Source organism: Nyctibius grandis, chromosome 10 (genome assembly GCF_013368605.1).
Source record: "Nyctibius grandis isolate bNycGra1 chromosome 10, bNycGra1.pri, whole genome shotgun sequence".
NCBI classification, from domain to species: domain Eukaryota; kingdom Metazoa; phylum Chordata; class Aves; order Nyctibiiformes; family Nyctibiidae; genus Nyctibius; species Nyctibius grandis.
In genome coordinates, this window is record NC_090667.1 from 30,085,455 (window position 1) to 30,100,524 (window position 15,070).

Genomic DNA, 15,070 nt, shown 5'->3' on the forward strand with positions numbered 1-15,070 from the left:
TTATTGGTTTCAGCAGCTTGTGAAATCAAACAATTGGAATGGTACAGATACACAGACCTCCAGGGTGGGAGCAGCATGATGCACATAGTCCTGGTTGGCAAACACTCTGGTTATTATTGTTATCTTTAAAAAAAAAAACCAAAACAAAACCCAAACCAAGTCTCCTTTGTACACTGTCAGTTCACTCTCAGGCAGTTTTGAGGAATTTTGTCACTTATTTTCCTCTTAGCGATAGCAGACTTCAGAAATCTCCATGGCAAGTTCCAGGCATTCACCAGTCTCGTGGCAGGACTCAAAAAGGCTGCAATCAATGTCACAGTCACAGTTGCAGTCGTTGTTGGCGTGGTCTTCGTTGGAGGTCTGGTAGTATCTATTGGATGGACAACAGGTATCTGTCAGCCAATGTTCACAGGTATCAGGCAGCATTATAAGAAAGTCCCAAAATTGGCAGAACAAGCAGGCCAGGATAAGTGTTGCGCATTCATCTAAGAAAAAGGAAAAGCAGCGAGACGTAAGAAAAAGGGCGTGCTTGATTACCCAGGTTCAGGCTGGTGTGACTACACAGAAATGAGATGCAAGACAGCACACAGGCTAGGCTAAAAATACATTGATGATAACTACTTCCATAAAGTCAAATGAAGGGATTTATTTTCTATGTTGTTTGTTCTGGGAAAACAACAGCGGCATGAAAATAATTTGAATGAAAATAGTCTGTGGCAGTGAAGTTCAGAGGAACAAGTACTCTGAACCAACTTTACGGTTGGACTCGTTGATCTTAAAGGTCTTTTCCAGTCTAACTGATTCTATGATTCTCTAGTCTTAAGTCTGGGCTACAAATTTCAGCACAGGAGTGACCCTCACGCAGCAGGGATGCTCTGCTGGGGGGTTTGCAGCCTGGCAGGAGTTTGGAAGTGCTGTTGCTTTGTGATGCCACTTGTGCTACCTGACCAACGCACGTGACACTGGAATTTATTTTCTTTTTCACAAGAGTTTGCAATTAAAGGTAAAAATCATCAGGCTGCTCCTGCTATTTCTAGGAAGGCAAAAAAAAATTTCAACAAAAAACCAACCAAGAAACTTCCAGGGGCACTTTTGCCTGCATATGAAGAGTTCGGAACTGGCTCCTTCTTAGGTAAACAATTATTTTCTGGGCTGTCAGTCCGTTACAATCTGAATCAATCCTTGCTGGAAGTCAGTGAGCAAGCACCCAAAGCTTTTGTGGAGAGTGGATCAGGCCCTCAGACTCTTCAGGTCTAGTTCTTGCTTTTGTACATGTTCAGTCTGGATGCACGGGATAGTGCATCCTTGGCTCATGAATTTGATGTGGCATCTGGATTAGGACTGAGATGATCTTATGAATGAGAGCAAATCCACGCACAAAGGGGCAAAAAAGAGTACAGATTCATCAGCGGCTTATAGTTTGATTTCTGTAAGTAGACTATTTCAGTAAAGATGTTTGATGACAGCTGGATTGCCTAAGCAGAGACAGGGAGGAAAAGCAAGTCTGGAGACCAGCATTGACAGCGGGCAGCGTGCAGATCGATTCTCAGCCCAGGGTCCTTCCACTTCCCCACTGAACAGGTTTCTCACCTTTTCATTCACAGACTTGTTAATTTTTGAAAGGAGTCGAAAGTTTGGAAAATAGTACCAGCTAGGATGTGTGTCTGGAGCCAGGGAATATTCCTGAAAAACTGGTCATTGTGACAAAAACTTTGTGTTATATTTGTTCCCCTCAAAACCCAACTAATTAACTCCCCACCGTTCAAAGTGCGGCATCTGGGGGGAGGCTGCCTCCGGGCTCAGCGGGGCTCGGAGCAGGTGTGAGATTCTGACTGTGTGAATCCAGTTGGAGCGCAAAGACCCAGACCTTTCCGTGTTATTTTTTTTTTCCCTCCTTGTTTTTGGAACGGAAAAACGCCTTCAACAATATGAATGCCTTTTCATTGGTTCTTTCAGGAAAGCATATGGTTATAACTGCATTTCTTGCCCTAGGATGACTAACTGTGAACTCATTCAACTGCATTGGTTCTGTTGTGGCATTTTCTATCTCACGTAACATAAAGTTCACTGCCAGAAAGTTTCCAGAATTATGCTCTTTTTTTTTTTTTCTTTTTTTTTTTTTCTTTTTAAGAAAGCTTTCGTGATGAAAAACAAAATTAAAAAATCATTCCAGCTTCTTTGTAAAAAAAAAAAAAGCTGTTAAAGCAGGTAGCAAGAATAAATAGCATGTGATTGAACTTCTTTCTAAGTAGCATATCATCACCAGTGTTATCAGTTTTAATACTTATTTAAATATGTCAAGATCTATTTAAGTTCAGACAAGCACAACTAACTTCTAAGTCAGTTCTGTAGAATAAGAATGACTAGATTTTGGTGATACTTAGTAAATTCATGCTTATATTTTTTTCTAACTAAATGAACTGAAATAATTATAAAATTGAAACGTTTTATAAGGTGACACCGCTGCATTTAATTGTATGAAATTTACAGTGTAGAAAATGTAATCATTTTATCCAGTAGTCCATGGTGTAATTAAGACTATTCTTTTTAGATATCTTATGTTTATAAAATTTCCTTCCTATACATAGATATGAAAGATGAAATTCAAAATTATATATCAATTAAGGACCTTTCAATTTTTTTTCTCTCCAAAGATCTGTTTTCTAACACCATTTTTTTTCCTGAATGTGTTAACCATAATGGTGCTTATGTAATCTGGAGAGAATAGATATGATTCTTAGAGCTTCATCCAGGAAAAAGAGCACACAAAAAGCACAAGATTTTAATAATAAAGTAATGTTTAAGCACAGAGTCTGTGATGTGCAGTAAAGATGCTTTTAAATTCCCATCAGAGCACACACCATGAACTGTGATAATGGATGTAACACATTTCAAAAAATCTGCATGTATGAGTCTTTTTTGTCCTGTTTTAAGTGGGGTAATGTATATAAATAATAGATATTAGCAATTAAGCATCCATTCCTATGCATTCATTTATATATTTGAAAATAAATTAGCCAAAAACTGCATAAAAGAAGATGCAATCTCCTGTTTTCTCCTCTGTTATTCCTGCTGTTTGCGAAACGGCATTACTGCATTTATCTCTGTGAGAACAACGACCTCAGCTCTCGTTCTCTACATTACTAGATTAATTACCACAAAAGAAGAACTTCTAATAATTTTACCAGCCTGCCCCATCTCTAAATTTTCCTGCTCTTGGCTGGTGGCTGTCAGCTCATTCTCTGCTCACGCAGAAGATGCTCTGAACGAACCTGGTCCAAAGCTCGCTGAGGCCACGATGGACATCCCTGGTGAGACCCATGAGCTTTGGATCTGCTCCTTTCTGAGCACAAGGAACAAAATAATCGCCGATTTCCTCAGCTATTGCTCTGCCGTCAGAGGTTCTCCATGCATCAGCGAACAGGATTTGGCCTTGTGTGTGGCATAAGCAATAACTTGTCAGAGTAGAGTGAGTAGAGTATGCAGTGACAACCACAAATCTGGCTTCCTTTGGTTTCTTGGCTTCCATCCAGCCCTTAACATTATTAATTGAGCACAGATTGGGGTTTTTTTTTTGTTAATTCCCTTCACTTTTAGATTTTTTAAGGAGTATGAAATCTGTTATTTACATCATGTGGTACACACCTGTGTGCCAATAATGGTCGAGGGGCCTGATCGGGTAGTCAGCAAACACAGAAAATAGTGAGTGTCTGGACTAGAGGGCAAGTCCCCTAAATGAAATAAACACTTCAGATCCTTCACTGAAATTAAATGTATTCTAACAGATGCATCAGAGATGTCCCTTTTATTACAGGATCAGTGATACAAGAGAGATTATAATGGTTCCTGGAGAGCATGGCAGTTTATTGTGTTGGCCTGTATTTAGAAATTCTTAATTTAGGAATTGTTAAATGATATACATGATGGATCCTAACTCCATTGGATATAGCACGCTAATTCGTTATTGCAAATGGCACACATAAGAAACTTCAAAAATGCTTCACAGAAGCCCTTTTTTCACATTCACGGGAAAAAACAGGAATAGCTGGTTCTCAGCATAATTCCACTAAAATCAAGTGTGTTATATTATTTACATTAGCAGGAGTCATGTCCCTTGGTCTGTAATGAGTGTTCACAACCCATTCTATTCCTTAACTCTTGGTTATACTGTCGCCTCTGAAACTCTCACAAAAAATAATGCTCTTTAACTTGTGCTTTTACACAATAAAAAGGATCAACTCCTTTTCAGAAAAGGTAAGACATCTCTGATTATTAGCCCCAGAGCAAGTTATGTTTTAGCAATGTTCATTTGCAAAAATGCGCTCGAACTATTGGGCTTCTGCTGCAGTTTTGGTTTGTAACTACCTTTCATAGTGCTTTGTTTTCAAATACGTTTTTTCAAAATGCAGAGCATACGGAACTAACCAGAAGTCCTATCTATGTATATCCATCAGGTCCGGTCACCAGAGACATCAGGGCAGAGTATGAAGAGAGCTCCTCATCCTGACCCACGTGAGTTTTGCAGTGTCATCAGCAGAGGGAGGGTTTGGTGATGGGTCAGCAGAATGGCGGGGCTGGAGGTAATGGTCCATACAAGAACTGCATACGCAAGCCCGTAGAGGTAATATGCTGACCACCAAACACAGCATCTGTTCAGCAGCCACAGCCGCTGCTGCAGTACTGATGGCAAAAGCAACAGCCTCTGCTATGGGGAGAAATGTGTCCACGTGAGGTACTCTGTTTATCTGATACCAACGCTAGTACCTCTGTGCAAACACTCATTACAAAAGTACGGATGCTCTGTTGCACAATAGGCTCTAAGCTCCTCTTCTATGACTTTAGTATCACTGACAATTTAAGATCATCTTCTGCAGATTCTCATCTATCACAAAAATGTCCGCAAGGCAACTTAACGCTGCTTTTGGCTGTGTTCTTGACCCTCCTCTTCAGCATGTGAGCATTTATTTCAAGTTAGATACACATAGTGCTCTTGCAATGGGCATTATTTAGAAATCAGCTTAAATGTGATCTTTTTTATAAAACGTACCGTCACTGTCTCTCTGATGTACTGATGCATCATCTTCAATGTAAGTGAATTCTCTGCATTTCTCCAGGGAAGCAATGGATGATGTGCTCGCATCTGACAATTTCTTCTCATTTTTGGTACCCTTTGATGAAGCATCTGTGATTCTGAATTCTGTGACAGAACTTGCAACAATCCCTTTCATAGGCTTTTCATCTGTATGTTTTTCATTTGTAAGCTGGTTATCTGGTGGGATTAGGAAAAAAAAAAAAAGACTTGTTTGCGATACTAAGACAAAGATCTGAAAGAATAACATATGCAGAGTTTCCAAGCCTACAGTTGTTTGCTTCCAAGGCCTAACCCTACTTACCTAATGATTTCAGTTTCTTTACCCAAGGAAAGTTTATTCATAGTATAAGTATTTGTGAATTTGCATTCTAAAGTTTTCTCTTAAACACAGTGGACTTAGAGGCTAAGTAATAACTCACTTCCACTGGGTGGGATCAGGTTAGGAGAGAGAACAGACCTATTGCCTCAGTCAACATCTATTTCAAGTGTGATATCCTAACTTCAATTTGTGATATAAAAGAAAGCAAAACAATTCTCTTGTTATTTTTCAACAGCAGCTCTGTTTCCCTAAATTTACAGCCAACAATGTGTGTGTAGGTGGTACCTAGATGCAGATGTGCCAGCTCGCCATGGCTCGTAATCTTGTAGCAAAGAAAGCCAGATGGTCTCTGTTTAACATCCAGATTCATTATTTCATAACTTCATCCACACTTGTGTTGTTGGCCTGGAAGTCAACTAGAAGACGGGATACTTCACATGCTGTCAGCGTGCCAGAGAGGCAGCTCAAAAAGCAGAGGGAGAGCTTAATTTTAAGCCCCAACTAGGGGAAAGGTTAAGAAGAGTTCTGAGCTCAATTTATTCTTGAAGAACTTCTCAGGCACAGATAAACATGGGTTGATATATAGCTTCACTTACTCTCCGAAGTGATCAAGAGGCCAAGAAACACAGTCATTCTCTCTATGGCTGGAATGATAAAACCTCATCAGTTCTTATCTACAGCTGATTAACTCCTGCACCTCACATCAAGCACAACCTCACTTTTTATCTTACTTAAATCTTGTGATATGCTTGCTTTTGAGCCAGACACAGAAAATCAATCTTTACAAACACCTCAGTTTTGCAAACATTACTTTCTGAGAGGAACAGTAAGTGCTCTCAAGCAGTCAGTCGGCGCTCTGCTGCAAGGAGCCAGAAGAGAGACCCTGCATATCTCTTGTTTTTCAGGTACCTTTGACCCCTGACATGGATTAAAGAAAAGCCAAGAAAAGGTTGATAGAGAGTGAAACCTTGGTGAGGCTGCTGCTGTGCCCCATAGTATCCTTGCAGCCAAAAGGAGGAAATGTGGATGGGATGGGTGGATTGCAAGGTAGGTGAAAAACCACTGGGACCATTGAGTGGGGGGAAGCAAGGATCTAATGTCTAACTGGTATGTGGAGCAAGTCCAGTGAGGGCCACCAAGGTGGTGAGGAGCCTGGAGCACCTGATGATGCATGAGGAGAGGCTGGGGGATCTAGGCTTGGTTGGCCTGGAGAAGGCAAAGAATGGTGCAGGATGCTGTCTTCCACTTCATAACCAGGGTAATGGAGAAGCCAGACCCCCAACTCCTCCCAGCAGTGCACAGAGGTAAAAGGACAAGAGGACACTGTCACAAGCTGCAGCAAGGGCAACTGGGACTGCATATGGGAAGAAATTCTTCATCATGGGAGGTGTAAAGCACCAGGGCAGCCCCAGGGAGGATGGGGAAGTGTGGAGAGCTCAACTGGGCACAGATGCCAGCAACCTGCTCTTACTGCAGAGTTAGCTCTGGTTTGAGGCAAAGGCCGGGTGAGCTGACTCCTAGAAGTCCCTTCCAAGCTCATTTTTCTATGATTTCTATGATGTTATTTACTTACAGAATGAGTGAACAATTCATTTAAATTTTTTACTCATAGTTAGATTTCATGCCATTTTAGATCATCTTCATGCGGTGAAATATGTAGAAGGAGAAAAGCTGGGTAGAGGTTAGCAGAGTAAGACCTTGGGAGAGGATAAGAAAAAATACTAAGCTATCATGTTCATTTTAACTTTGAATCACTACTTTAAAACTGTGTGTTGGTAGATGTTTTGGCTTCATTTTGAACTTGTAATAATGAGAAAGTCTACTATGAAGGAGATGTGGATTCTCCCTGTCCTGGAGAGTTTACAGGTTGGCCTTAGGCAGGGAGCAACTGGTGGGATAGAGAGAAGTGGGGGGAAGGAGACAGTAAGACTCAGAGTCTCAGAAACCTATAACTGTCAGGTTTTGTGAGCTTTATGATGAAGGAAAGCCACAGGCGTGACATAGGATGGGCAGGAGAGGGGTGGTTCCTCCGGGTGTGAACCAGCAGTGCAAAGCACAGCGGTGCTTGCCTGCAGGTTGTACACTTGGTCACAGGAAACCAGCATCCTGGGCAAAGCATGTCTGATTTTGTCCATCTGTAATAATTTGTTGATGGTTTCCCCCCCAGAGCAAGTAAATACAGCCTTTTTTTTCCCCTCTCTGACTTGGCCAGCCTCTTTAGTACAAAATGTGAAAATTCATGCGTTTTGGATGTACTTACACGTACAGTAACCACTGTTTTCCAGTGTTTATAAATCAATGACATACCACAATTTTTCCTGCGCTTTAATTCAATAACATACTGTCTCCAGGAAAGGTTGTGCTAAATGAAGTAGCAGAGCTCTGGAGGAAGCAACGTCCCTCTTATGCATTGGATTTATTGGACACCAATTAATTTGTGAGTCCAAAAGACGCATGCTCCACCTGTTATCCAGGTGCCAATCTTACAAATGGATCTTGTTTGTCCAGGCTGAGAGCTACACACAGGCCGAGCAGTTGAATACACATGGATCAGATTGAAAGGCCCAGGCAAGAATGACGATTTCTATCATTTTCCACTTTCAAAATTGGCCCAAAAGTCTAAACTGACTATATTTTAAATCGCAACATATCTCTTGAATTCCCCATTTCTGCAACAATACAATGGCCCACAGAATGCATTTAAGCATTCAAAAAAGAGACTGCAAAAAAATCAGACTTAAGTAGACAGTAAATGCCAGACTAACATTTACTGTATCCACCGACTTCTACTATTCATGTTTCGAGTCAATTTTTATTCTTGAAGTGCTGTTGAAGAGAAATCAAAACCAGAAATAGAAAGGCGTAGACATAACCTGAATTTTTCAATACAGCACCATCAAACAAAAGGGTAACAAAAGCTGTCATTCAAGGACTCTTCTGTTTGTTAAAGCATACTACATCTTTGAAAATACAGTACATTTTAGTGTCAGACTCTTAGTTTGAAAAGCTCCCTTTAAGTAATGTTATACTTGTGCAGCTAGATCAAGTCTTCATGCAATCACCGTAACAAGCAACTTGCTATGACAAGCGAGATCCTTGCTTCCAGAAAACAGTGCGATAGAGGCTAAAGCAGTGTACAATTATAGGTCTCCATTTCATTTTTATGCAATTACTTTGAGTTCAGCTGTGGGTCCATCTACATTATGTCTTTTATCAATTTAATGTTTGCACAAAGTGTCTAAAGAAATAAAGATTATGCTAGACCAGCAGAAAAAAAAAAGTGGTTAACACTTTTTTTTTTTCTTTTATAGTTTGTTGCTGCATGGAACAGTAGTAGGTTGAGAGTTTGGAACAAATAAGTGGAGCCAAATAAGCTTTAAAAATATATTATGTACAACTGATAATATTTATGATTACTGTTAAATGAGAATGTTAAAAAAATTAAATCACAATTAGAGATGAGCAGAGGGTCGAACTTTGTTACTGTCTTTTAAGATCCTGTGTTTAACGTTTAGAAATCATCCACTGAAGTGAATTAAAAGGGAAAAATAAGCGTACCATGATGAAGAAAGCTCAGATTATTCAGTGATAGACTGTTAGGCAGAGGCAGCTGGAGGTAAACCCCACAATGTGCCATTTTTAAACAGTATCATGAAGTAGAAACTTTCTTCCTCATACAGGGAAGCTGGGGCTTGTCTTGGCTGTTGCAGTAGAAGACTGGGATCATTCACCCATGTTTGTATTAAAGATAGAGATAGTCTCAATAGTCACATGCAATGTCATTTTTTTTTTAAGCTGGATGGTTCAGGTGGCTGACTATAGTGTCTAAGTTCATGAAAGCACAAAGTAAATCACTTTTACTTTCCACTGATGCCAGCCCCAGATGCTTCTGGTTAATAGTGAGGAGCAGTGATACCAAGAATGGCATTTACAGTAGGGCCCTGGACCTCTGTTTCTTTTCATTGGCTTAGGCACAAACCAGGGTCTTGCAGCCCTGGAGAAAAGAAGGCTGGAGTTTTCTAGCACGCTTTTGAAATTAGCTTTTGTATAGTGGCATATAAGGGCTCTAAGTCTGCTTCTGGTAAGGGTCAGCAGTGATAAGAGGTGCTCTGTTCTGCTGAAAGGGGACTGCAGCAAAAGAGCTGTTTGGAGCAACTGGTTAGTGGGAGTTGCCACTAAAAGAGAAGGAGGAGAACTGATCTATCACCCTACATAGGTCTCATACTCATCTTACCAGCAAAGGACAAGGGAGCCTGTGACTCTACTCGCTGGTGGCATTTGTTCCCAATCCATCCTGGCAACGGCCCTTTGCCTCACACCCCCGTGGCAAGGAGTCCCAAGGGTTAATGGTGAACTGTGTGGAAAACTCTAGCAGTTTAGGACATGTAACTTTCTAATTTCACTGTGAGGCATCTTCGTGTATCAGTGCAGCGAAAGAACCAAAGGAACGTTTGGCTGATCTCCCTGCCATTCATTATCCCGTGTACTGCTGTTGCTACCTGTCTATTTAATATATCACATGCTCATCACTGAAAGAGCTGTGTGCCATGTCCATTCAGTCCTGAGATGAAGCAGGCAGAGCTACATCGGACCTGATGGATGATAACTTGTAAGTATAAAGGCTTGAACTGAACTCACTTGGTTTGAAAAGAGTCATAGTAAAATGAAACCCAAACCTCAGATTTTGGTGGCCATATTTCAAAAAAGAAAAAGTAAAAAGAAAAACAAAATACTTTTACTTGCCAGTAAGCAGCAGGGAGCTGGTGCAGCTGTCTTGGTGGAAGAACAAAACAACATTGCAGAGGGACGCTGTAAATAAATGTGGTTTCACACTTGTATCACCCCCACTTAGTGACAGTCATTGACTTCAGGAGTTGTTGCTTTGGGGACAAATAGAAGCAAGCGTGCTTCCTTGCAGGGGGAGGTTATGTGGGACAGGGCACTGTTTCTGTTATGCTGTGTCTCATTTCTGGAAAGGAAGCCAAAAATTAAACTAATTGCTAAGAGAGAAAGTTTCATCTCAGAAGAGGGGAAGAGGATCACTGGCAAACACAGAAGTATCTGTTTCAGGTAGGTACAGAAAATTTGAGGGCTGGGAGGTCTGTGATGAAATGTGGGGCATCATCCATGCCCAAACACCCCAGAAACCTTAGATGAGGTTCCCAAATCATCAGCAAAGGAGGAGAGAGGGAATTGCATCCCAGGCTCCGACCTCTGTGGCTTGGCTGTCTTGGTGGACAAGAAGCCCAACGTCCTCATGACAGCAAGCCCAGGTCCCCACATGGGTGCTGGAGTCCTTCACCTCTGCTGTGCTTGCCAGGCCACCCACTCCATGCATAGGGCTCGAAGGCTTAAATCTTCCTTCCTTCTCCCTACCAGGGTCAGGGAGGCAAAGTAGGAGGGGGTGTGGGACTATACCTACAGTGAGTGGAGCAGATGGAGCAAACTCCATGGGAACTGCTCTCATCCACAACGGAGAGGCCAGAGGGAGAGCAGGCATCACAGCCAACCTGAAGCAAGCTGCTCTAGACTAATATATCATGGATACTTCCATAGTTTTGTGCCCATTACATTTTGCTGAGCTCAGGCATAAGGATACAGGGGATTTAGAGACTATTTATTTTTGTCGTAAGGAAACAGGAAAGAGTACACAAGGCTATAAATATATATTGGGCCTCATATGACATCATGAACTTGTGCAAGTGTTTCTCTTCTGATTTATGATGGCTGACTGGTAATTTTAAGAAGCTTTGGGTTTACTTTATTTTGCTGTTGCAGTAACAAAGCTAATGGCACAATCCCGGGAGGGGCTATTTTATCAATAGTGAATTTTTGACCTCATTGCATACGTTTTAACTTCATGAATTAGTGACCCAGCTGACTGTAAAGCCTTCTATAGGCTTATTATAAATCTATCACAGGACTGGCAAAAAATTTTGGCCCAGATCCTAAACTCTGACAAGCATGTGTTGATGGACTGCATAGCAAGCACTTCCACTAATATTTCTCACTAATTATACCATATATTAAGAAAAATGAATGAAGCCAATGTTTATACGCAGCTTTAACTGCTTTTGATATAAGAAAGCAACACAATCCCTAATAAATTTTCACCTTCAACATTTCTATTCATTATAATTTTTATCATGATGAATGAAGTTAGAACTGGAGAGGGAGGGGGTTCATCTTGAAATCTGTTCAGTGAATGACTGAATTTACGTCCCTTCTCCAACTTGTGTTGAGGAAGGAGGGAACAGATGGACACAGGAAGAAGAGGGAGGCAAGTGCAGAACGAAGGAGATGGGTGACGGAACAGATGGAGTCGGGGGAAAGCGAAGAAGAGAGGCAGCAAGGATGGTAGGAAAGTTTTCCACTTGACCTTGAGCTGAAATGAAGGTCTGCATGCACCATGGGACAGCTAGATTTTGGGATGCATCCTTTTTTCTCTCTGTGGCATTTACGCCTCAAAGTCTTGTGGGCCATCCCAGCAGTCCAGTCCATCTCAGGGATCTGCAGAACCAGAACCTAGATTTTCTCAACACCTGCTGCAGAAGGGCATCTGCCCTGTGTTCAAGTCCTGTAATGGTAATGGCAGGGGAGAAATGGGTGCAAATGCAGTACCCAGAATGGGTTGGGATGTGGTAAGTCTCCCAGGCATCCCAGCCAACCCAGAAACTGGAGCTTAGGATTTTGAAGAGGTATCCTACACCCTGTTTGTTAGGATCCAATGGCCAAAATACTCAAAGTGATTTATGATTTTACCTGCTTAAAGTAAGACATTTGAGATGGCCTGATTTTCAGAATATGCTGAGCATCTGCGCTTTGAGGTGTATTGAATTATATAGCCCAAATCACTAGTAAGTCCTGGAAAATCTTGATTATATTCTTAATTCTATTAAATTGCTTGCATATAGTCCATTGGTTCTGGCTTTGCTAGCTGAAGAATGGAAGAGGTGAAAGTTAAATATTGGCCATGTGTGTCGTTCCCTTTGAAGAAAATGGGAGCCATGTGCACTCACCTAACAGCAAAGTTTGGTCCCAACTATGATTTCACAGCTGGGCCCTAACTTCAGGAATGCCAAAGCACTAAATGACTCATTTGGGGTAATCTGATCAATGCTGTATTTTCACTGTGGATTTAAATTGCACACACACCAAGAACAGAGTTAGTTTTCTTCTCGCTCAAAATCACTTTTCTCTGCAGATTTGATAGCATAAATATGAAGTTTTGCTCTCATCACAGAAATAAGTGAAATGGCAGAAAACGTATGTCAAATAAAATGCACAACATTATGTCCTTTTTACTTTTTGGAGGCTGTTTAAGAAAATGGCTTCATTAATTTTGACTGAATAAAAGATTCCTTTAAGGGATTTCAATAGGTGACATGAAAAATGTTAATATGAATGATCAAGACAATGGAGGTTAAAACTGTTTTGAAAATATGTTTCTTTTATAGATCTCAGCTGTTGGAAGAGTTACAGAATAAATATACGGTAGTGCTGACATTCAGTGCTGTTTCATCTTAGCAGAAGAGTTTTTAATAAAGAAAATTCTTTTCAAGGAATGCTTTCTGCAGCCGGTCTTCAAAAAGAGGTTTTCCCCCTCCTAGTTTAATAAAATTAAGGTAATTTATGTCATATTGATATGTCGATATGTTTTTCAATAAACTTTTTCACAGAGGTTTTTTTAAAATTCTCTTCACTTTAAAAATTATAATTATATGTCTTCCTCCCACTTTGAAAATGGCACAAGGTGCTCATTTGCAGAGCTCTACTGTTCAAATCTTCACTGAGAATAGAAATGTCATGACTCAGTTAACAATGCTTTATTATTCACATTGATCTTTTTTTATAGTGTTCTTTATCTCAAAAACATTGTAAATCAGATATCTTCCTCCCACTCTTTTGTTCATTTGCAAATTTTTATTATTCTAGTTTAAAAAAGCAATGGAGTGTCAAGAGTCAGTGTATATTGTTTATGTTCTTTTTTGCTTTAAAATTACTTTTGACTATAAAAAGTAAGATGTACAGCAGGAGAAAAAAAGCTGGATTTAAGGATGTTTAAAAAAGAATTGAAGGGATCAGTGTGAATTTTATGTTCACTTACACTTTAGAATTGCGACGGACTTTGCAAGAAGGGGGACCAAACGCTTTATGAAAAGGTTTTTATGTGTTAATTCGAAAGTCCCTATTGCATCAGACATCATCAGCCGTGTTAGACAGCAGACATAATTCATGCTCTCAATGAACACAATAGCAAAATTCACAACTGCTCCTGTAGCTCATTCACTGGATGGTTTACAGGTGCCTGCTCAGAGACCTGCACTCTCCATCGCTCTCTGTCAGAGCTTGGCGCCAGGTCCTCAGGAGCCCTCAGCTTAGAAGCACCAAGATAAATCACTGGATTTTTGCAGGAACTTCACAGCTTTGGTATCAAGTGTTAACTGCAGCAGAAACATAACCTCAGCTGGTCAACAGGCAATGTAGTCACTGAAACCCTTGGGCCAGGGTGCGGGATACGGTCATGGATCCTCCGGGAGGGTCGTGCCGGAGCCCTCAGGGTTTGTTTCTAGATTGGATCTTCCAAATTCTCCTTCAGCCACTGTTTTCTTTCCTACCAAGTTTTTCTTTAGGTCTGTTTTTATGTCATGGTTGTTGTGACTGTATGAAATGGCTTCTATGAAATAAATCAATTATAATAATTGGGGTTAGTCCAGAGAGCAGCAGGATCTCATGGCATTTCCTTGTCGACAGGTAGGTTTTTTTTCTTTTGCCTGTTTTGGATTAATTTCCTCCAGTTTATGAACAAGGCATCCTGGCACCCTGTTGTTACTCCAGCAGCTCTTGAAAGAGATCATCCTCCCTGTGAGTCTCCGAGGAGGAGTGGCTATTTCTGAAGTTGAATTTAAGCCCCAGACTGGATTTTTGGATCTTGTAGGCAGTGTGGTGGCTCTATCACATGGAATAGCCCTAAAAAGCTTTTGTAAAGAAAAATAAAGTCTTCTTTCCATATTCTTTTGTTCCTTTCCTTCTGTTTCAAGGCTGCGCTGTCCTGACACTTTACTGAAAGGGACCATTAAACAAACTCAGAGCAAGTAAGTCTCAAACTGAACCCAAACTGAAAACACACAGCCCTGTGCTTCCCCCTCCAAGTGGAGGGCTAAGCATCTATATGTTTTAATTGATGTCAGTAGGTTACCCCAACCACCATAGGGCCATGCCAGTCCCTGTCCCCTCTCTGAGCTGCAGGATTTGGGATGCACAGTGCCATGCAGAGCCCCTGAGGCCACCCCACTAATGGGTCTGCATGGACACTGGGTGCTGGGGCAGGTCCATCACAGCGCTCACGAGCAGCTGCTTGTTGTATTGCAGGGATAACTCAAAACTCTCAAATTCTCTTTATTCCTCACTGCAGAGTGTGAAGCTGGAGATTTTGATGCAATATCTTATCTGAATTGATCATGTTGTTTTCAAATTTAAAAAAAAATTATTATTATTGTTATAGTCCTTGCCTCGACAGCACTGCTGCGTTAATTCAGTCTTCTGTCCTTCCTCTCATGGTTAGTTACTCACCCCATCAATGAGATTAAGACTGTCTGCCAGTATGATCACGTTTCAGAAAAAAAATCCTAACCAAAACGGAGTAGCCAGAATTGGAC

The 15,070-nt window shown here is 40.9% G+C and overlaps 1 protein-coding gene across 1 annotated transcript in view; it reads right to left on the bottom strand.

The window, feature by feature from the left end:
* Positions 1–225: 225 nt before the first annotated feature.
* The window catches only part of MDFIC2 (MyoD family inhibitor domain containing 2), a 46,555-nt gene continuing 31,710 nt past the window's right edge, over positions 226–15,070 (bottom strand). Inside the window, exons 3-5 of the mRNA XM_068408345.1 lie at positions 10,155–10,184; positions 5,048–5,269; positions 226–485 (exon numbers count right to left, since the gene is read on the bottom strand). Of these exons, the coding sequence (XP_068264446.1) occupies positions 226–485; positions 5,048–5,269; positions 10,155–10,184 (512 nt within the window). The remainder of the gene's footprint in view (positions 486–5,047; positions 5,270–10,154; positions 10,185–15,070) is intronic.